The 22,677-nt window shown below is 38.8% G+C and overlaps 3 protein-coding genes across 6 annotated transcripts; all 3 read right to left on the minus strand.

Moving 5' to 3' along the window:
* Positions 1–6,833: 6,833 nt before the first annotated feature.
* Positions 6,834–8,448, minus strand: LOC117629518. Its single transcript, XM_034362022.1, has one exon. The coding sequence runs from the start codon at positions 8,383–8,385 to the stop codon at positions 7,135–7,137; it is 1,251 nt and encodes a 416-aa protein (XP_034217913.1). The 5' UTR covers positions 8,386–8,448; the 3' UTR covers positions 6,834–7,134.
* A 3,627-nt stretch (positions 8,449–12,075) lies between these two features.
* Positions 12,076–17,186, minus strand: LOC117632068. Its single transcript, XM_034365444.1, has 6 exons — positions 16,640–17,186; positions 16,097–16,216; positions 15,922–15,977; positions 14,059–15,828; positions 13,277–13,418; positions 12,076–12,927 (listed from the first exon to the last, which is right to left on the minus strand). The coding sequence occupies exons 2-6, from the start codon at positions 16,197–16,199 to the stop codon at positions 12,284–12,286; spliced, it is 2,715 nt and encodes a 904-aa protein (XP_034221335.1). The 5' UTR covers positions 16,200–16,216; positions 16,640–17,186; the 3' UTR covers positions 12,076–12,283.
* A 353-nt stretch (positions 17,187–17,539) lies between these two features.
* LOC117631552 (ATP-dependent DNA helicase Q-like 1) lies at positions 17,540–22,356 on the minus strand. Of its 4 annotated transcripts, none has more exons than XR_004586338.1 (11): positions 22,191–22,356; positions 21,420–21,805; positions 21,005–21,265; positions 20,604–20,767; positions 20,204–20,300; positions 20,051–20,094; positions 19,706–19,820; positions 19,279–19,632; positions 18,867–19,091; positions 18,554–18,746; positions 17,540–17,907 (listed from the first exon to the last, which is right to left on the minus strand). XR_004586338.1 is itself a non-coding variant. In XM_034364780.1 (10 exons), exons 1-10 carry the CDS (start codon positions 22,303–22,305, stop codon positions 18,618–18,620), a joined length of 1,890 nt encoding a protein of 629 aa, XP_034220671.1. In that variant the 5' UTR covers positions 22,306–22,356; the 3' UTR covers positions 17,540–18,617. The 4 variants fall into 4 exon arrangements, 1 of the variants encoding a protein (XP_034220671.1); XR_004586337.1 differs by having other exon boundaries at positions 17,540–17,885; positions 18,488–18,746; XR_004586336.1 differs by having other exon boundaries at positions 18,488–18,746.
* Positions 22,357–22,677: the final 321 nt, after the last annotated feature.

The following is a 22,677-nucleotide window of genomic DNA, read 5'->3' on the forward strand; positions in this document are numbered from 1 at the left end:
ATTGGGCCCGCACCTGAGCAGCAAGACCCCCAATACAAGAACCAGCAATCTTCCGAATAATAACTCCAACTCCAGCCATAGCAGAACCAGACTTCCAAGAACCATCAGTATTAATCTTAACATAAGAAGAAATGGGGGGTAGCCAATGAGAAGGATGAGGAGAAGAAATCTGAATAGGCATACCCACAGACCCAAGAACTGGCTTCTTGGTAACATTCCAAAATTCCGACACAGCCAAACAAGCATGAGATCTAGTAGCCGCAGGCACAATTGGGATATCATTGTAAACAAATTTACATCGAGCCTTCCAAATATGCCAACAAGTGAAAGCAACAACCGACAAAATCCACCTAGAATTGGGTGAAAACATACTCTCCCCTCTCAAGAGACTGCCCAACCATCTATCCAAAGAAGTAAAATTTTGCAAATCCACGCGATAGCCAATTGCACTTCCAAACCAAACACAAGCTGTCCAAGGACAAAGGACCAGCATATGTTCAATTGATTCAGGACTCTCCAAACAAATAGGACATAAATGCGAAGTGGACAACCTACGCTTATAGAGATTTAAGAAGGAAGGGAGAATATTAGAGACCGCTCGCCAAAGAAACTGTTTCACTTTTGGAAGGGTTTTGGACTCCCAAATGATCTTCCAAGTATCAAGAGAAATGGTATGTGAAGATTGAGCATGAGCCAAGGGACACCTGATGTTTTGATTCACAATCCAATTATAGCCCGACTTCACAGTAAAGTTACCGGACTTGACCCATGGCCAAACCAGCCGGTCACCAGAAACAGACCCCCCGATCGGAATAGCCGAAATAGCATTAAGCTCATGTTGGGAGATAAGATGAGCAATGGGTAACAAATTCCAAACTCCATGATTCCAATCAATTAACTCACACACCTTGACAGGAGCATCCACAGGAACAGGGAGACAAGGTCGCAAATAACCACCTGGGATACCTGGGATCCATTTATCAGCCCAAATTGAGGTAGAAGATCCATTTAGAATCTGCCAATGAGCTCCAGAAAGAATGATATCCCGTCTCACTAGAATGCTTGACCAAGCCCACGAAGCACGGCCTCCTTTTTGAGCCTCCAAAAAGCTGCAATCAGGAAAATATAAACCTTTAAGAATTTGGACCCATAAGGCACCCGGGTTGCAAATAATCCTCCAGGCTTGCCTAGCAAGCATAGCATCATTGAAATAACCTAGGTTTTTGAACCCCATCCCTCCAGCTGCCTTAGATAAACCCATCAGCTCCCAACGCTTCCAATGAATTTTATTCCCCCCTACTGAATTATTACCCCACCAGAAATTAGCAATAAGTGAATCAATTTCGCGACATAGAGTAATTGGAAGTTTGAAACACGACATGGGGTAAGAAGGGATAGCAAACAGAACAGCCTTTATCAAAGTCTCCTTACCAGCTTGTGATAAATGTTTTTGCTTCCAACCTTGGACTTTCCCCAAAATGCGCTCTTTAATATAATTAAGAGCCTCTTTCTTAGACCTTCCCCAAATAGTAGGTAAACCTAGATAATTCCCAGGATTGTCTGCTTCTTTGATCCCAAAAATCCAACATAAATCCTTTCTAACCCATAAAGGGGTATTAGGGCTGAAAAAAATATTAGATTTATCAAGATTGATTAATTGTCCAGAAGCCAAACAATAATCATACAATATTTCCTCCATCACAACACAATTATGATTTGTAGCAGCTAGAAAGAAAATAGAATCATCAGCAAAGAACAAGTGGGTCAACATAGGACAACGATTATGCAGATAAATTCCTTGAAGCTGACCCAAAGAGCTGTTGTAACTGATCATATTAGATAAAGCCTCACTAACAAGCAGAAACAGGTAAGGAGAAAGTGGGTCACCCTGACGGAGACCCCTAGAAGGGCAAAACTGAGACCCAACTTTTCCATTTAACATCACAGCAAATGAAACGGAGCTCACACACCTCATAATCAGAGAAACCCATTGGTCATTAAATCCCATCTTGTACATCATAGCCTGCAAAAAATCCCACTCAATACGGTCATATGCTTTATTCATATCCAGTTTCAGGCCCAACTCAAACTTACATATTGATTTTTTTAATCGCAAGTGATGGAATGCCTCATGAGCCAGAAGAACATTATCTTGGATCTGACGGTGGGGAACGAAAGCATTCTGGTGTGAAGAAATGATATTTGGAAGGATAACCTTCAATCGATTCGCTAAAATCTTTGCCAAAAGCTTATAACTATTATTGCATAGACTAATAGGCCTAAATTGCCCCAATTCTTCTGGATGTAGGATCTTTGGGATCAGAACAATATGCGTCATATTCAAATTAACGATTTGATGTCCAAAATTGAAGAAATCAGAAGTTGAATCATTCACTACAGAACTCACAGTAGACCAATAACGTTGGTAAAACAAGCCGGGGAAGCCATCAGGCCCCGGTGCCTTAAGGGATCCTAACTGAGCCGCAGCAGCTTGTACCTCATCCAAACTCAGGGGACGAGTCAAGGAGTCATTCATATCCGCAGACACAATAGAAGGAGTACACAAGAGAACTTTACTCCAATCACGGGGACCAACAGTTTTAAATAAGTTCCGAAAATAATCATCAAAAGCTAGATGAATGGAAGGTTCAGTTACTAACCAATTACCCGACAATGACTTGAGTCTCAAAATTCGATTATACTGCCTCCTTTGAAGAGTAGAGATATGAAAGAATCTTGAATTAGAATCACCAGAAGTGAGCCATTTTACACGAGACCGTTGGTGCCAGAAAATCTCTTCCAACTCCCACAAGGAATCAATAGAAGAAATAATAGTATCTGCATGCACCCTTACATCAGCATCCTCCATAAAATTTTGTAACCCTTTCAACTCCCCATAAAGAAAATCAATTTGAAACCTGCGATCCTTGAACTTCAGTTTGCTCCATTTTCGAAGCTTCAATTCACAAGACTTGAGGCTCAAAACCCATCTAGACAAGTTATCCCCATTACTAGCTAAATCCCAGCCCTGCTGCACCATACTCTCACACTCAGGATCCTCTGCCCAAACAGCCTCAAACCGGAATGGTTTAGGCCCAGCAATAATGCGAGAAGAAGTTTCAACTAAAATAGGACAATGGTCTGACCCCATCATAGGACAGTGATACACCTGAGACTCAGGCCAAGCAATTAACCATTCCTCATTTACTAGCCCTCTATCAATCCTTTCTTGAATAAAAGAGCCATCCACATGATTATTTTGCCAAGTAAACCGCTGCCCAATATACCCAAGATCCAACAAGGAATTGGAGTCCATAAATCTCTGAAGACAGCGGGGGGTAGAGTGCAGAATAGGATTTCCACCAGACTTTTCATGTTGCCATAACAATTCGTTAAAATCTCCAGTACACAACCAGGGAGTATTATTATTCCAGGAAAACCGATCCAATGAATCCCAAAATCTGGCTTTATCCCTATAGTGCGGAGGACCATAAACCCAAGAAACACGAGCCAATGAAGAGTCAGAGGCATTAGTGACAATAGTATCAATCATATTTTTAGTTGCAGAGAGAATCTCAACTTTAACATTGAAATTCCACCAGAGACCCAAGCCCCCAGAAAGACCTTCCGCATCCACAGTGAATCCAAACATATAGCCACACTCCAAATGTAGCTTCACCATTCTAGGACCACCAGACTTGGATTCCATCAGAAAAACAACAGAAGGTCGATGCCTCCTAATTAACTCCTTTAGTGACCGAATTGTCAAGGGAGAGCCTAGCCCTTGACAATTCCAAATCAAATAACTCATGGCGATGATGTGGCTGTTGAAGGCCAGCCGCCACCGCCCGAGAAGCCACCACTCTCCAAAGAAGGAATTAGCTCAACATCAATATTATCTAAAGATAAATCATCACGATCAACCGAAGGAACCCTGACCTCACTGAACATATCATCACAGAGGTCCATTGATTGAAGAAATCTGTTTCTAACACTTCTGCTCCTACCCCGCCTACCCCTTCTAATTTTTGGTGAAAGATTGTGACCTCCAGTAGACATGGCTAATTGGAAAGGCTGAGTTGCAATTTTTGGTTTTTTCCTGATAGGTTCTACTGGAGGGGAACATATATAAAGAGGCCTTTTAGATTGAAATATGGGAAGAGGGGAACCAGGTTCAGATACTACAGGTGTATGATGAATAGGAAGAGGTTCAGAAAGTTGGATTTCTCCAAGCATGCGGGCTGTCTGGATTTTAGGAGTACTAACAAAACAACAAGGTGCACTCCTAAATACCTCAGAATTGCAAAGGGTGTGGGCTTGGAACCCAGCCATTGAGCCCAAGGGTAAATTCCAACATTTAGGCCCAACAAAAACACTATCATGGGGTTCAGGAATAAACAATCCCTGATCAATCCATTGTCTAACACCTGCATCAGCTGAGAAAATAGGTCTGCTGCCCGAAGCACCCCCATTGGACCCAAGTCTAGCTACTGGGCCCTCACCGTTAGGCACAATAGACAAACTGCGTGCACTGGTTCCTCTTCTGACATCTGATGGCGGGAAAGCTGGGATAATATCGGGAGTCTCAATATGAAGCACGCCATGTTCACATCGATTAACACGCTCAGGGGGAACGTGAACACCACTCGCAATAGGAGCATCGACTGTCCTCCTAGTAGCCACCGCTCGACGCCGTGACTCAACTGGCAACTGGATAGGAGGAGAAACATCCAGGTCTCGAGATATCCTAGCTTTCATCCAGGATCCATAGTGGCGCAACCCATCTTCATCATCAACAACGCTTTCAAATTTGCAATGATCAAGTCCATGACCAAGACGACCACACTGGAAACAGAAGTTAGCCAATCTTTCATAGAGAAATTCCACCCAAGACTGAGTTTGATCAGGGCGTAAGAGCCAGATCCCCAAAGGTAATGGATTTAAGGCATTCAATTCCACCCTCGAACGAAAATACCCCCTCATCCCCCCAGGTTGGTCAGGGTCTTCAAACCCAATTAGCCTCTCAAATTGTGCTCCAATCAGGCCCGCAGTTTCCCCATTCATTTGTCCCCTTGGAACCCCATGGGCTTGTACCCAATAAGAGATTAGGCTGGGGTTCAGTTCTTCCAGTGCAAGAGTTAGCGGCCAATACTGAACACAGAACGCAAACCCCATAATCGTCCATGGACCTCCGTCTACAATTTTCCTAGCAGCCTCTTCATTATCTAATTTTATAGAAAAAATTAAATCTTTGACATCCACGATTTGAACATTTCCAAAGGCAGCCCAGGCACTTCTAAGCATACGTTTCACAACCCCAATATTTGGAGGTTTATCAGCAATCAAAGAACCAAACAGGGTAACTCCAGTTCTGAGTTCCTGTAAACCTAGAGATGTCCCCATTTGAACCGCAAGTTGGTCAGGGGTAGTCATACCAACCTCCATCCTCCCAAAACTGGTAAAAAAACCAAAAGAGTAGGATGAGTTTTGAACAAAACGTAAAAATTGGCAGATTTAGAAGGAGATAGGAGGCATGGATAAAGACTGAGAAGAAGGTGTAAAAAACAGGGAGTTGGAATGGGAAAAACAGAGGATAGAAATTGTGGGATAATAGATAAATCTGAAGATTGGAGATTTTGAGAGAGAAAAAGAGAAGGTCAAGAGTGTATGACGGGAAAAGTGAAAAAGGTAGACGATGGGCAAACTGGGATATAGATCTAAAAATGGTAACAAGGATTGAGAACAAAAGATGAAAACAGAGATGGGAATATGGGATGTAGATTCGTTTGAGAAAACAGGGATGAGGAAATGAAATACCACCAAGGGTATAGGAACTCTCACTAGGAGAGAGTAACTCTCAAGAAGAGAGAGAAAAAGTTTTAGTTTCTTTTTTCTGGTCTTTCTACTTTTTCGCTATCTTATTTGATTGTTGGGATAGTTTAATATCTGGATAAACAAACCCATGAACAATAATGGAGCTAGGGGACCATGATGGGATTTTTGCCCTGCTTTCTCCAGGCTCAGAAATTACATGTCCCCAGCAGAATAATGCTTGTTGGGGCCTCAGATCTGTGATCTATAGTCCTCAAAAAACTAAAAAAATAAAAAAAATAAAAATCTATGGTTTGAAGGTCAGAAACGCCTTCAACTCCCCCAATATAAAAAATAAATAAATAAATAAATAAAATTAAAAAAATTAAAAAAAAAGAGCTTATGATTTCTTATAGAACTTGAATTATTTTCCAATTCTGCAAGCTCTTTTAAATTGAATTACATGTTGATAGAAAATGGTAGACCTAAATTCCCGCAGAAGCATCCAAAAAAAGATACAATATGATGGAAAAGAGAGATGCATGAAAAGTTCATGGGAGAATGGAATGTCTCATAATCCCAAACTCACTCTTTATGTTCGATGCTTAGGAGGCACCATGTCCCTTGTAAATTAAGATTTCAATTTCACTTTAGCAAGTCAATCTAAAGATCTACCAAGCTCATAGTTCATAGGTGTAAAACATATTTGGATAATAAAGGCCAAGTAATTATATCAGACAAGTAGATTCTTAGGGTCCCAAAACAAACAATTTGCGAAAAGCAAATGGGGTCACCTCATAATTTCTTCCAAACATCACAAACAACCATTCTCATGCAAAATCTGCATATGCTTTTGCTCCATGATCATGTTTAGTAATTTTGCAAATGGGATTATGTTTCTTAATGATGCAATTAAGGTTATAACTGAGAACCAAATCACTCCCCCATATCATTATCCTAAGGATCTTCACATTGGCTCTTGGGAGGTTTTAAGAAAAACCCCATGAGAATGAAGTAATAAAAACACAGAATATAATCATATATAAATTGATTGATTCCATCATACTAGGCAGTGACAGCAGAGAATAATTTACAGGGGCAAGCATCTTACACAATCTAGATGGGAATAAAAGAATTTATCCCATAATTTGCATCATAGCCATCAAAATACAGACGAGGCTGCAGCTTCTCTTTTTCAGAAGAAAAGAGATGGATCCAAAGAGCTAGCCCTCAATAATTACACAGATGATCACATAACCAAAAAAGTTGCGAAAAAATCTATACATTTCCTTCTGAAACCACATCATATGACATTAATTCATCTTACCTCGAAGAAACTGGGTTCAATGCTCTAGCAAACCCATTGCTCATAGCAGCTCCATATCCCTTTGAACTAAATCCCAAGCAACCAAGCAACCCTTGCCTGTAGGGCAAGTAAGTCTTTTTCCTCATTTCCTCAGCCTGAGCCCTATTAGCAGTGTAATGCAGCTCATGGAGAGACGGCGGCATCCGCCGTTTCCCGACGCCGTTGGTAGGTTTTCCGGCCACCGGCTTCTTCCCTGAACCGCCTGACCCACTTCCCTTGGATTTTTGGGCCTCTGAGCTCAAATTCAAGGGGTTGCTAAATTTGGGATCTTTTGAAACAGAGCCCTGAGTTTGAGCACTCTGTTTCATGGGCTTCTTTTCTTTTGCAGTGGAGAATGATATTGAAGACCAAAACTTGTGGTTGCTTCTGCCTTCACTTTTACTTCTATGAAGAAAATCTTTCAGAAAAATCCATCTTTTTGAGTTCCTACCAGCTGATGATGATCTTGAAGTTGAAGCTGAAACTGAAGGTGTAGTAGTTGTGCTCTCCACTTCTTCCTCTTCTTCTTCTTCTCCTTCATTTTTGCTCTCTTTCAAGCCACCCCCTTTCAGATCTTGAACAAAGGAACAACCTTTTTCATCAGTTTCAATCTCGCTTTGAGCCCACTCAAAAGGGACATTTCTTAGAGGGGACATAGATCTTGTTCTTCTACGCAGAGACTTGTCCCGGAATCTCAGATCTCTGCCTCTCACAGGCTCAAACTCAAGCTCTGCTTCATGCTCCTCGTTTTCAGACTCAAGATCCAGCAATGGAGCTAAAGCTTGAGGCTTTTCCAGGTGGGTCGAGAGCTTCATGGGTCTGATCTTCCCATTCAAGAAGAGCTCGTCAGCTGAGCTCATAGGCCCTGTTGGGCCAGAGCCACTTGAGCCAAACCTTGCAGAGAACTCAAACTCAAAACCCAGAGAAACAGAGGTGTTGTCAAACGAAGAAGAAGACCCCTGAGGCGAAGCGAAAGAGCTTGACTTTGAGGTCAAAGCAAAGTGCATTGGGCTAGCTGGAGCACTGTAGAAGAACCCGCTCACGGGTCCACTGCGGCCAGGGCTTGAAGGTGCACTAACATACGGAGTGGAACAAGTGCTATCAATGTCTTCAAAGAAGATATGGGATTCATCGGTTTTGTGGGTTTCGCCACAGCTAGGGTTTGGGGGCTCGAGTTTTGGTGCAGGGTTTGAGCTTTGGCCATTGTTGGATGGAGTTTTGAGCTCCATTATTTTCTGTGCTCGTTTAGCAGAAAGAAGCTCAGAGAGTCAGAAAATATAGCATGGAGAGTGGGTATTACATTTTGTCCCTCGACTTCCGTTTTATTTCGTTAATGCCATGGTCGTCTTCTCATCGTCCGTACTAGAGGTCTACTTTATTTTATTAAATTTTTTTTAAAATTAGGGCTGAATTAACTTAACCAACTAAACTAATCAACCTCATGAATTGGTTAAACACAAATAGATGATTGTGATTAATTAGTGGTCAATCTTTTGACACCAAGACAGTTTGAAACTAGAACTGACGTGGACCATTAAACCATCTTGTTAACAACTTATTATGAACTTTGCCAAAAAAAGATATCGTTGCATTTTATTTTTTCATTTAATAAAATCTGGTACTAATTAGATGTCTACGTCACAAAATCTAACAAGTTATCCATATTAAGTTCGTAGGTATAAATACCTTTTTAACCCAATACATCATCAATACTGCCCCTCAGTACAATTCTATCATACCCCTTGTTGACTTTAGGTTTGTACCATGCTTCCAAACTAGCTCATCTCTTCTTTTTTCCTTTTGAAAAAAATTTTGAAAGAATGACTATCTAACCGTTAAGAAGTGCTCGTTTGACATTGCTTATTTGGAGTGATAAGTAATTTTTTAAAAAAATTTGAGAAGTCCAGCCCTTTTGGTAAATTATGAGAAAATCAATTATTGTTAAAAATTGATGTGAGAGAAAGCTATAAGGAAAAGCAGCTAATAAGGTATTTTTATTTTCTGATTATGTGGGAATCAGTTTCGAAGAGGCGTTGAATTTAATGATTATACAAGAATCAATACCAACAATATTTTTAACAAAAAGTTTATCAAACGCCAAATTGTTTTCTCTCACAACAAATTTGAGAGATAATCTGAAAAAATGTAAAATAGAATTTCCCTAGTTCAACTGGCGCAAAAAATAATCTCACTCCGCCTTGAGCACCAAGTTCCTTCCAAATTCAAATATCTGGTATGTGTCAATTAATAAAAGAATCTCACTCGGACACAGTTAAATAAAAGTGTTGTTGAGGCCAAAGACCAAGAGGGATGCACATCGCCCTCAAATATTTATTGTTTGCTTGTCCTCCTCTCTCACCTCTCTGCCTACACATAAAGTGTTGCTCTTTCTCTCCAGTCTTAACACAATGCATGCCTGCCACAGCCGTCCAATGTCATCGAGATCAATGCTCACAGAGACTTCTTTATTGTTCCATCGGACGGCTGCATAGCATTCAACTTCTTTTTACTATTATTATTATTGTTCTTCATCTCCTTTTGTGCATGTAGTTGAATGCATCTCTATTTTCTGATAAATGAGAATACAGAAAACATATAAAGATTTGGACCCAAGTACATAATATAATCTGAAAATTCTAAAAGCAAGGCATGGATGGTGATTGAATGCACAATGTCATTAGCTCTCTCTCTCTCTCTTCATAGGATCCTAACTTTTGGGCAGCTGTCCCAAGGCTGAGGCTCTGCATCTGTTGCCTTCCCTCCAATTAATAATTAATAATTATATTATAACAGCAATTTGTCTAATTAAACTAAACTACAGTTGAATCAGAATAAAGATAACATACTAATTAATCTTGTAATCTGTAAACCCTGTGGATGGAGTCTCTTTTCAGATTTCTCTCTACCCAAGAAATCAGAATATTGGTTTTGAGAGAGAGAGAGAGAGAGAGAGAGAGAGAGACATTAGTGGCCATACTTATTTGGTATGGGAAATATTGCTTTGGTGGTGAGCCCACATTAGAACCCAGTGTCAAGAACCAGAAGTCATTGCTTGCCCACTGAAGTTTTAACCACCAAGCTGAAAAGGGTGTGATTAGATTAGACTGGTTGAGATGCTACGAGAACCAATCTAAAATAGACAGGCAATTGAGCATCAGCATGTGCATTTTGCCACACCAGCACATGATGTGTTTTTTTGTTTTTTTGGGCAAAAATGTGAATATTTCTTGGGTCACTGTTCATAAATCTGTTTTCTTCTTTCCCCATCCACAAAGCTTCTTAGTCAATGAACATTAATTGAACCCCCATGAATTCATCATCCAAGAAAGAACCTTATGCTTCATATAATATGGGGTTATAGTTTATATACAAATGCAATCTTTTGGCTTCTATGAATTTTCTTGTCCAAAAAATCCACAGTAATGGCTGTTGTTTTTTATAGGCTCTGTAGTGTTATGTTAGTTAGGCGGTCCTTCAATGAAGCAAAGCTCTTTTGTTCTGATCCAAAATCCAAACTTGTACAGAAGCAAAAGTCGCACAAAAGGCCCACTTGGTGACACGTGATTACCAAAATGGCAGCTTCCATCGAGAGTCTGTATAAGGAAAACTGTGATGTTTGTATTTTTGTGATACTTTTATGAATCACTCTCATTTCGTAAAAATTCTAAACTCAGTAAGAACTTTTCTACATGGATCTCGACTGTAAATACTGAGCTGCTAAGAAGCAAGCAGGAAAATGCAACATGTTAATATGGTCATGGTTGCCATCTCACATTTGGTACTTGGTTTGTTAATATAGGACATAATTTCTCCTTTTTTATGCAAGCCCAATATCAATCACAGGACCTCGGATGCAAAAATAATGCTCTTAACCACTTGAAATACAAGCCTCTTACACATAATCTCTCATTTACGTATGAATATAAACAATAACTAGCAAAAATAATCTTAATAGTTCATTTATATTCAACTTCCAAATGAAGGAAATAGAATGTCAAAGAGGGATAGAATATAAATTTAGTTTAATATGTGGGGCTACATACACTTTAAAGTTTAGCTTAGTGTCTAGCTTAAACATCCTATGGTATGAATGAAGAGGTGCTCAGCTCTTGGAAGTGATGAAGTAGAGAGAGAAAGTCTTCAAGATGATGAAGTTTTTTTTTTTTTTTTTTTTGGAAAAATGCACTCATTATACAGAGAACCTTGTCCCCCTCAAGGGAGGGAAGAAATGCTCGTGAAGAGCAGAACGGTTCGTTTTCAATGGTGGAAACTTGAAACTCTTTTTACTGGTCTACTTTACATAGCTCTGCTTCTTCTGTTTGTGGTTACGTAAGAAATGGAAGAATTTTATTCATTTTGCCCCATTTGTTCCCTACTACTCTAGGTCTTGGACTGCTTTTACATCACAATAATTTAAGTCCTCATTTGGTCTATAAGTCAAATTGTTTTAGGAGGCTAGACTCTTAGGTATGGTTGAATATATCAGTTGGGGAATTTATAGTAACTATAATTTCAACTTTTAGCAGCACTGGGCCGGCTAGATGTCAGACTGGTTCCATTAATCACGTGGTTCATCAATTGGACAAAGGCACTAACAAGAAGAAAAGCTTAGTTGCATTTGCTATTTTTAGTCAATATTGCTATGCCACGTGATGTGTTATCATGAGTATCATAGTATTATTGGTCGGAGATAGCAAAATAATGTTATTCCCGTTTCATGAAAGTCTTTCTCCCTAACAAGGCCTGAATCAAATTTCACACAAGGCCAAAAATCTTGTTTCTTTAGAGACTTGATTGGTATCTGAGCGGTTGAGCTTAAAATCCTTCGTGCAATAACTTTACACAGCTTTCTTCCTGGAAAACACGTTGAGCTTTTATTGCAGTTAAATCGTACATATTGCAGTTTGCAGTGGCCTGAATTACTGTAGTAACACACTATTAAAGTAGAAGTGAAAAGTTGTCTTGCAGTAGATTCTATGTTGAGAAAATTCTCAGCTAGATGAAAATGTTGAAGGTAAATTAGATAAGGAAAAGCATACAAGTTCCACCGGATAAAGAACTCAACTGGATATAATACATGGCAGTGGATTATAAATACAAGGGCCAACTTAAGAGGGACTAAAAGTGCTAAAAATCAGACACCAACTCATCAACCAAAGAATTTAGCATCTCCTTCTCAATCTCTAGACCCTCCTCAAATGTTTCAATGTCGAAGTCAAGCCATCTCCCATGCTGGGTGCTCATGTCCTTGTCCACAAGCTCATCCACATTCAATTCTGCCATATTTTTCCAACCCAGAATATCTTTGTACAATTCCTCAGCTAACCATCCATTCCTCTGAGACAATGCTGCCCATTTATCCCATGCTTTGTGGCTTCCGACAAAAAATTGCTTGCATCTGAACTGCAGGCTTTCATTTACACAGTCAAATACAATCTTCCGCTGGAGCTTCGGATACTCTTCTTGATCCCCCAAATGATCAAAAAGACTTGGGGTAATGACAGTCTGAGCATCACCCAGCGCAAAATCTTCCATCTCTAAATCTACATTGCTAAGGATGTATCTCACATATTCCTGTTCCCAATTGTTTGTTAGATTAAGATAATGGGAACCCGAAATTCTAGTCATATTTCCGCTCACATCCCCTGTGGAAGCAGAAGAGGCTGAGTCAAACAACCCTGAAACACTATATGCTGGTAGGGTTTCATATGAAGAGAATAAATCCATTTGATCTTGAGCTTGAGCCAATGAACATCTCTCACTGTCCATGCCTGTAAATGGAGAGTAGAGTATACACGTTCAGTCATTTTTCTTTCACAAGAGCATGTATGTGTTTCATTATAACATAATGCCTGACTCATAAAAGAGGTTTCTTTTTTCTCTTTTCGGTACAAAGGATGTCAAAGGAGGAGGGGGTGGTTTGACTCATACAAGAGGTCGCACTACGCTTTTCTTATCTGATAACATTATAGGCTGTTCGCTAATTTACAAAATCTCAACTAGCATAGACATCCCCAATCTGTGTAAAGTTTATGTTCTTGCAAAATATTTTGGGACTGACATTGTTATGAACGTATGTACTGGAAAAGGAATAAACAGGAAAGAAGACCGTTATTGTACCATTGGCACTATTTCCGTTATCTGTGCAGCTTCGACTCTCAAACGAGGGGGCTGAAAGTGGACTAAGATTCTGATAATCAAATTCTTTTCCATTTGCACTGGTTATGCTGCTACTGCTACACCCTTCCATCCCTTCTGATCCCTGAAATTGTTTAAGAGAATTTGACAAGCATGCTGATTAAATAGCTTCATGATGTAACTCAGAATCATAAAAACACGTTTCTTTTCCTGAAAGGCATATACAAAATTGATAATAATAATGGAACCAAAGTGAAATATTGCATTGAAAATTTCAAATATCAATAAAATGTGAATCTTGTCCAGAAATGGATCAAATAGAGACTACTGCTGATTGCTTAACTTCTCTACATTGTCTCTAAAATCCTCACTCTGCTGTATTGGCATTTGAATTTTTACAGAACCTTGACTTGTTAAGCACAGTTTTAAGAACAGACATATTGTTTTAGTTGTCTATAAAGTCTGGTTTCTACAATTTTACCCAGTCAGAAAATTTCATATCTGGCTTAACTAATTTACATTACCTGTAGGGCCTATCCACAACACAAATATTCATTCATCTGCTGATGAATTTGTTAGCAGAAACAGTTTTAATATGAATGTGCATTTGGTCCTTGTTTCATTTTGTTAGTACAACTAGTCAATGTATTATATTTTGTGTCTGGCTGAGGAAAACCATCAAACACCTTAAGTGCCTATACACTCGATCATGAAAAACCAAGGGTGAAAAACCACGAGTCAAGAAAATTAAGGGTAAAACAAACCTTCCACTGCTGGTTCACATCAACTGACAACAAGCAACCATAGTGGTTTATGCTGTCAAATTCATCTCCGCGCAAACTGAGTTCAAACTTCTTGCCTTTTGATGCGGTACTGGCCACACCAGAAGCCATATCTCGCAAGCCAGATGAAGAACTAGCAGCTGCAGTAGTCTCTTCATTGGTTGGGTTATGCTGAGACGACTCGACTTTACATGACAACTCTTGAAGCTTTTGTTCCAAAAGGACACTCAAAGCATCACCACCAATCACGTTGAACCCAGGTGAAGATAATGTGAAATTCTCTGGGTAGCACTGCTGATCATTGTTACCAAAAGAATCAATATAAAAGCTGTTGTTTCTACTCATGACTTGACCAGAGCACTGCAATTCAGAGATGGATCTTTTCATGGGAGACGTGAATGTAAACGAAACAACATCCATGGCTTGTTTCCTATTATCTGCGCCCAAACTGGTGCACCCATCCATTGAAACATTACATTTTACTGAACTTTCATCTTCACTGATAAATGCATTATCAGAAACGGCTTCTTCTAAGTGAACATCCTGGCCAACAGACCTTAACTTTCCAGAGACTTTCTTCATTGTGGATAAAGAAAACTCCTTTCCAGTAAAATTTCCCATTGAGCCCATCTTTCCAGATCCAGTTTCAGAGTTTACAAGAACCTTACTTACAGTCTTACCTGGCCTACTAGAGCCATTAGTTGACCGCATTCTTCTAGTAGGTGGATTAGGAATAATGATATTTTTTGAAGTCGTTTTATCTTTATTAGATACACAATTCTGCTTCTGGTTGTTCTGCTTGAGCACACTTTTGGTGCTGTCAGGGGAAGTTTTCTTATGCACAGCTCTTTGTGGACTTGGTGGCCTGCTCTTGGAAAACTGATTTTGTTTCATCTCATTCTGTTCCTTCTGATTCATGAAACTCCTATTACTACAAGAACTCGACCGATCCTTTCTTTGAACATTGACCTTTGCTTGTACCGCAAGTGATAAGGATTTTCCCTTATTCCGTCCATCCCTGTAACTTTGTCTTTCTGAGTTCACAGAAGCCTTGGGTAAGTGTACATTATCTGACCCATTTTGAATCCCGTCACCAGGCAGTCCTTTCATATACTTAACGTCACCAGCTTCCTTGGGTCTTTCAGGTCTGGATGCTTTTTTCACAGCTTCCATCTTCTCTTTCAAATCCCTAATTCTCAAGGGAATTGAAGAAGGCCCTACAGATGACCCTTTGCTCTTGGAAGATGCTCGAGGACTTGCCTCAATGATCTTTGAGGTTGCCTCCATTATATAAGCCGCATTTTTTGTTGGGATGAAGCCAGGACTCTTGATAGGTGACAAAAGCTTGTGGTGAGTAACTGGAATTGACTTAGCTGATTTTGGAGGCAACACTTCAGTTTGAAATCTCTCAATTGGCTGGTTCTGCACTCCCTGTGCTCTAGATTCTACAGGATTCCAAGAAAATCTATCCAGCTTCTTTGGCACATTTATGTACTCCATGGCATAAAAATCGCGCCACAAATTACGATTGCTCCTGTCATGATCAGGTGCTCTGAGAGACTGGGAGTCAAAGAGTAGGCTAGAAGATGGCTCAGGGACAGTTGAAGTTGGCAATGAATCCAGACCCATTAATCTAGCAACTACACCAGGGGCTCTATTCCCACATCCCTCATCACTAGTCACTGATGAAGCACAGTGCCAATCACTACTTGCTTTATTACTTGAAGTTGTTCCACTCTCATCGCCCTCTACCTGCAAATATATATAAAACCAGATTCTTGATACTTATATCACATGACAAACAAACACGAGAAAGATCAAAATGAGAGGGTAGAGGATTCATACCCTATAGAGCCCCGACTTCGAGAAACTCTCCACATTTTCTTTTCCTTGCTTTAATCCTTTACATTCAAAATGGCGTGAAAGTAAACTAAATGCTCAACTAAGAAGCACATACAGATAAATATGCAAGATATATACCCAAAAAAAAAAAAAAAAAAGCGAGAGAAGATGAATCTACCAGATGACTCGGAATTGCTCGAGAAAAGCTTCTTCCGAGATTTGCCATTCCAATCAAACAAGTTTAGAAATCCTCCTTTTGAACGTTTTTTATCAACCTCCATTTTAGTCTTCTGCAAACCTATAGGAGTTGGAGATTACGATTAAAAAGATCATTAAACAGAACCCATGTGCCAATTTGTACTAGAATTTGTCATGCTTGAACCATCCATAAATGCGCAAAGGAATTCAAATATTAGCAATCAGACTAGACATTACCTACATTGTTCATTGACAACTTAAAAAAAAAAGAGCTAAAGCTTTAGCCAGAGGAGAGAGCATTCTCCAGTTTTTCAGAAAGAAGTAGACAAGCAGGACAAATGAAAATTTCCTTAGAATGTACCACATTTTTCAAGGCAACAAGAAAACAGATCGGATTATACCACTATTCTACATAAGAAAAAACAGCAACCACAGTTGTGCGTGCAAGTTCGTCTAATCCAAATGGCACCCTTTAGAATGAACAGCAAGCACAAATCTCTAATCATTTCAATCAAAATCTCACCTTAAATCCTTCAACTGCAAAACCCCATTTGCCGCACTCCGAAAAGCTCACTCCTTTTCTTCTTTTGCTTTTGTAGACAGAAATTCACTCAAAACCCATGCTTCCAAACTCAGTAACCAAGAATCAAGTAACTTCATCCAAATAAGTAACCTTCAATCAATCTAACCACATTCTCCTTACCCAAGCACCCACATTTCGAAAAGCCAACTCTTTCTTTCTATTTTTGGTTTATTGTGCTGAATAACAAACCCAATCGGGATTGGAGGAAAAGATTAAAGATCTGAAAGTGTAGAGCAACAAAATCCTTTGGGTAAAACTACAGCAAAAAAAGAAAAAAGCTTTAAGCGAAATCAGAAGGAAACTGCACACACTGAGAGAGAGAGAGAGAGAGAGAGAGAGAGAGAGAGAGAGAGAGTCAAGGGGGTATGGTAAAGACTAAAGACTGAAGAATGCAAGAGAGAGAGAGTGAGTTGAAAGAAGAAGAAGAAACGTTAATTGTGAGCAAAGAATCGCAAGACGGAAGAAACACACCGCTCTGAGAGCTGAGTGGCTGATGAGTTCTTGTGAAAATTCTTACTCTTTTCATTTATATTTATTTAATGGACCACCACGAGTCGTGCTTCCCCTTTTTTTGTGTAAATCATGTACCCCTGCCACGTGGCTTTAAAACTATGGGCCTCGCTCGAAATTAGTCATCAGTTTCGGTCCTTTTCGGGAATTGCTGATAGTTCAAAATCAAATGGACTTTTTTTCCTCCCCATTTTTATTTTCAATTTTTCATAGAAATGTGTTTGTGTTGTTGTTACATATTTTTTAAATTTTAATGTCTCATGTTTTTTACCACTTCAATCTAAATTCAGAAAAAAAGAAGCTCATTTGTCTTCAATAAGAAAAATAGAATTCACAGTCTAAGCACTCAAGAATGTATATAAGTGGTCTACAATTTTGACACTAAATAGTCGCTACTAGCTAGAGACCAATGGATCAATGGAGTGGAACACTGCTCATCAATAAAATTCAAGTGGTCCACAGTCCACTTAGGAAAAAAATAACAACGAAGATGGGTTTTGTTTGTAGCTCTCTCTCTCTCTCTCTCTGTCTCCTTCATCATGCTACTGTTCATTTTTGGATGGTGGCCCCCAACTAGGCAATGTCGCCAACTTCATAGCTTGTTTTGCTTCTTGTTAAGATTCCATGCAAAAGCTCCACTTCCTTTTTCCCCTCTTGTAAATAAAATTCTTCAGTCCTTTTCAGATTTTGTGGTGTCACTGTCAATATACACACATATATAAGGAGATTTTGGCGATTAAATTGTATTTAAAAAACTATCAACACATTTAATAAATTCAATCCAACGATCAAAATTAGAAGTATGTAACCAATTCTTAACGTGAAATACTTATTAGAGAATCTCCATATACTTAAATATTATTGATATCACTATTTGTTTGCTAGGAGGGTCAAAAAACAAGTGATTAAGAGAGATTGGACTTTAGAGCTAAGCCCCAATGAATCACAGACAGAAACAGTCCCACAAGAAATACATTATTTATGGTGGTTAACATGTCATGCTCAAGTATAATCTAGATGGTTTACTAATGCAGAACGTAAGTATTATGTTAATCATATGATTGCATGTGCCATTTGCCAAATAATTCTTTATGGTTTTGTAGATCTTAGTTGTTAGATCTTAGATTTAATCAAAATCATAATGCATTTTCTGTTTGACCACAAAACCTGTCGATGTGACAGGGCAACTGGTTGGCAGTGTAATAATTGACTTTCCCAAGTTCAATATGTAGAGGCTCAACTGATACACATATACATTGCAAAAAGTAACTCATTTACCTTCCTCACATCAAAATTGGGCAAGCAATTCAAGCCTGTAAACCAAGAACTAAATAAACTCCTTACTTGCACCAAAAGCAGGACAAATAAACATGCATATCCTCAGGGTCAGGAGGAAGTCTTGAGGTAGCTATCTTTTCTTCTTTCCTTGCTCAGAAGCTCTGAGACAGTTATCACAAGGATTTGATCCGCACTTGCAGGCATTTTCATCAAAGGACTCTCCAAAGTGTTTGAGTAACATTTGCCTCCTACACTGAGTCTGAAGAATAACAAAGCAAAGAAACCAACGATATTTCTCATCAGTACACATGGTTCTATAAAAAGGCCAGATTTCGTCAATGTGAGAATAACCAGTTGATGATGGTTTGGAGTTGCTAACCTTTAGTTCACAGTACTCTTGCATTTTCTGTGCTTGAGCCATAGCTGTCTTGAAACTTTGACTTTTACATCCTTGACCATTTCGTAACAAACATACAACCCGACTGAAATCCTTCTTCTGGTATAGGACGATGCATACTGCAGGAAGATCATCTCTGCCAGCCCTTCCAGATTCTTGATAATAGCTTTCTATTGATTTGGATATAGTATTGTGGATGATGAAACGCTAGACGTTGGAAAAAAGGAATAAGAGGGTCATTTAAGATAAAATATTTTTAAAAATCAAAAGTAGACTATTAATCACTGAGATAACATTTTCTTTCATGAAGTGCAGGATTGCAAATGACAACAGCAGTACTTTAAAATTTACATAAAAGAGACAGAAAGAAAATGAAAAGTTTATTTGGACTTACAACATCCGGCTTGTCTATTCCCATCCCAAAAGCAATTGTAGCACATACAATTTGAACCTCTCCAGTGTACCATTTCTTTTGGACAGCAACTCTTTGGCGAGCTGCTATCCCAGCATGGTAATATGCTGTCTTAATCTTAAATTTCTCATTCAAAAAATTAGAAACCTCAACACATTCACTTTTTGAAAGGCAGTATATAATCCCGCTCTGGTCCTGGAAACGACTCATCAATAGCTGCCCAAGCTGCTTCAGTGATTCCTTAGTCTTGCCGATGACTTCATATTTCAAGTTGGGTCTGTCAAAGCTTCTTTCAAGGACAAGAGCACGAGGGATTCTCAAAGCTTTTAATATGTCCTGCAACACATCCATAGAAACATTTTTACTTCCTACAAGGGGCAGAAAAATCCATTCTGGTATATCATCCTACCTCACGAACTGAATGGGTTGCTGTGGCAGTCAATGCCATCACTGGAACATCACGGAATATCTGCTTAAGACATCCTAATCCCCTGTAATCTGGACGGAAATCATGTCCCCATTGGCTGGGAAGCAGGATTCAAGATTAAAAGATATGATGACTGGAATAATCTTATTAGATAGCTTAGTAAGAGTAGCGCAACTTGTTATACATTGTTATGACCAATGTAACAAAATATCATATGATGAAGTAACCTTAACACCAGATGCTATGTAACATGATCAAACCACTTTTCCTCCTTTGAGAACTAATTTTCAGTTTCTGCAGATAATTGTCACCTAACAAAGAACATACCTTACACAGTGCGCTTCATCCACAACAAATCCTGCTAGCTGTCCCTGTGATTTAGTCCAAAACATTAATTACGTTTGGAACATAAAATCTTGTAACAGCTGATGCAAGTAAAGATGGTACCAATGAACTGGTCAGTAACCTTAAGAACCTCACCTTTGAATGCAGGCATTTCAGAACCTCAAGAAAAGAAGGGTTTCCAGCAATTCTCTCAGGAGTCACATACAGAAGCTTGCATGATGGTTTATCTTTCCTGGAAACAAGAGAATAAAACATAACCATCAAAGACGAATTATCAGGTAATCAAGTACTTTAAATATATATATATATATATATATATATATATATATATGTAACTTGTTAATCTTATGATGCATAAAAAATATTTTCTTAAACAAAGCAGCATCAAAAGCATATACTTTTATAAATAAAAAACAGTTATACATGCAAATCAGGGAATTTTCAGACATAAAAAGGTAAGGAGAAAATTTATGCTAGAAAAAACAGGCAAATTGCCTTAGTCCAAAAGAAAAGAAAAGAAAAGAAAGAACCTTGCCTTAGCTCTTGAAGGACCGCTGCTGCTTGGGAAGTGGTTTGTTGAGAATTCAAAAAAGTTGCTGGTACACCAAACTTGAGGTTCAGCGTTATAATCTGATCCTGAATAAGGGAAAGCAGTGGAGATACAACAACTGTCACACCCTGTTTCAGGGTTGCTGGAAGCTGTGCAAAACACAGAATAATATACATCCCGTCAGTAACTTGGAAGAAATCACTCTAGTATTTAACTACTCAAACAATTATTGGTCTGTTTTGAGCTAGTAATCAAAATCCAAAATTTGAAATTTTCTACCAAAATAATATATAATTACTTCATGTATCATAACAATTTTCAATATTACAAATAGATCAACAAAGCAAAACGATGCAGCTGTAGCCATATTATATACGAGAAACTACCTGGTAACATAAGCTTTTACCCCCTCCAGTAGGCATTAGGATAAAGCAATCTCGCTTTTCCATAGCTGCTTTACAAGCCTGATGCTGCAAGGGTCGAAATATCTTATTACCAAATATTACAACATTGGCCAGCTCAGCATCATCCAGAGCCTGTAACTCTTCATAAGTAAGAGTCTTTGATTCATATTTTGATGTACGGGGGCACTGCTTTTTACTAGAAATTGAAGGAACTGAATCTCGAGTAATGCTGCTTTCACAATCCTTCAACACAAACAAACAACTTCAGTATTTTGAAAATTGTAGTTACCAAAGAAAATTGCCATGAAATTCAAAGAAAGTTGCAGCCGGTTGCACAACTGGTTATGAATTCCACAAACAGTAAAGGCAAAGCTGTGAAAAAACTAGTTCTGCTTACCACTGATCTTGAAGAGCGTTTACCCGAATTCTGGGGTGGGACAGAACTGCTCCAAACAGGAAATGAAGAGGGCTTTGATCCAGCGTCTTTTGTCATTGGAGTTGTTAAATCTACTTCTTCACTATCACTAGAATCCAACAGCAAGAAATTTGGGTACTTTTGACGTTCCGGTGAATCTTCTACCATGTTGATTTTGCCTCTATCATCATCTGGTTCGTTACCGTTGAGGATGTCTTTGTCAAACATGTTATTCAAAACTCCACAAGCTTCAGTTTCCATTGCCTGTATATCATCCCATTCTTCAGTGTCCTGCATAGATTCAGCTAATGCTGCAAGAAAATCATCACCGCAGTACTCCACGGTAATAAAATCTAGGCCATCGTCACCTAAACAGAAGATCAAAGAAGAAGATGACCCCATCATTACTTTGGTGCTAAAACTAATCATAGTTAACTTATGCCTGCACAAATTCGTGACCAACAGTAGAAATACTAGGAAACTAAGCAAAATGTTTGTTGAAACTTTACCACAAAGTCACTTCACGCATATTGACCTCAAGTCTAACTACATTTCTATCAAATCACACACAACTCAACTTCTCAAACATATTGGAATTAAAAATAGCACAAAACCCAACAAACCCATTTCATTTCAGCTAAAATTAGACAAAAACAAAACCCACCAAATTATGAACCCATATTGTATATTATCTTTTTGTTTATCTGATGAATTTGACAAAATATTGGTGCGAGTGAAAATTGAAATGGGTACCGTAGAGATCGACCAGACGATCCAAACACTTCTTTGCCGATTCTTCATCGAACCCAGAATTGAGAGCCAAGCTTAGCAATCGAGCTTTCTCCATTTCCAGATCGTGACCTTCCATTCTTGTTCGTTTTTCTGATCAGTCTGGTTGATTGGAACTAAAAGCTTAATCTCCCGCGTTAAATTTGCTTTGAAACCTAAAAATTTAGCCGGCAATCGTTTAAATAAGGGACGAGAACCAATGAGACGATGTCGTTGCAGATAACGCTTTGCTCATGGTTATGGGCCTTTTCCGGGCCATTTTCAAAGTACAAGAAGCCTGCCAAAAATTCTTAGGCCCAATCAAACAAACTGTTCGTTCAAAAAAAAAAAAACCAAATTCAATGTAAATTAATTGAGAGTTATATTTCAAGGGTTTGAATTTGTTAAGATTTTCTTAATCCATCAAATACTAAAATTAATTTTTCTTTTTAAAATTGAACACATTTCATTT

This window comes from Prunus dulcis, chromosome 6, assembly GCF_902201215.1.
Source record: "Prunus dulcis chromosome 6, ALMONDv2, whole genome shotgun sequence".
NCBI lineage: Eukaryota > Viridiplantae > Streptophyta > Magnoliopsida > Rosales > Rosaceae > Prunus > Prunus dulcis.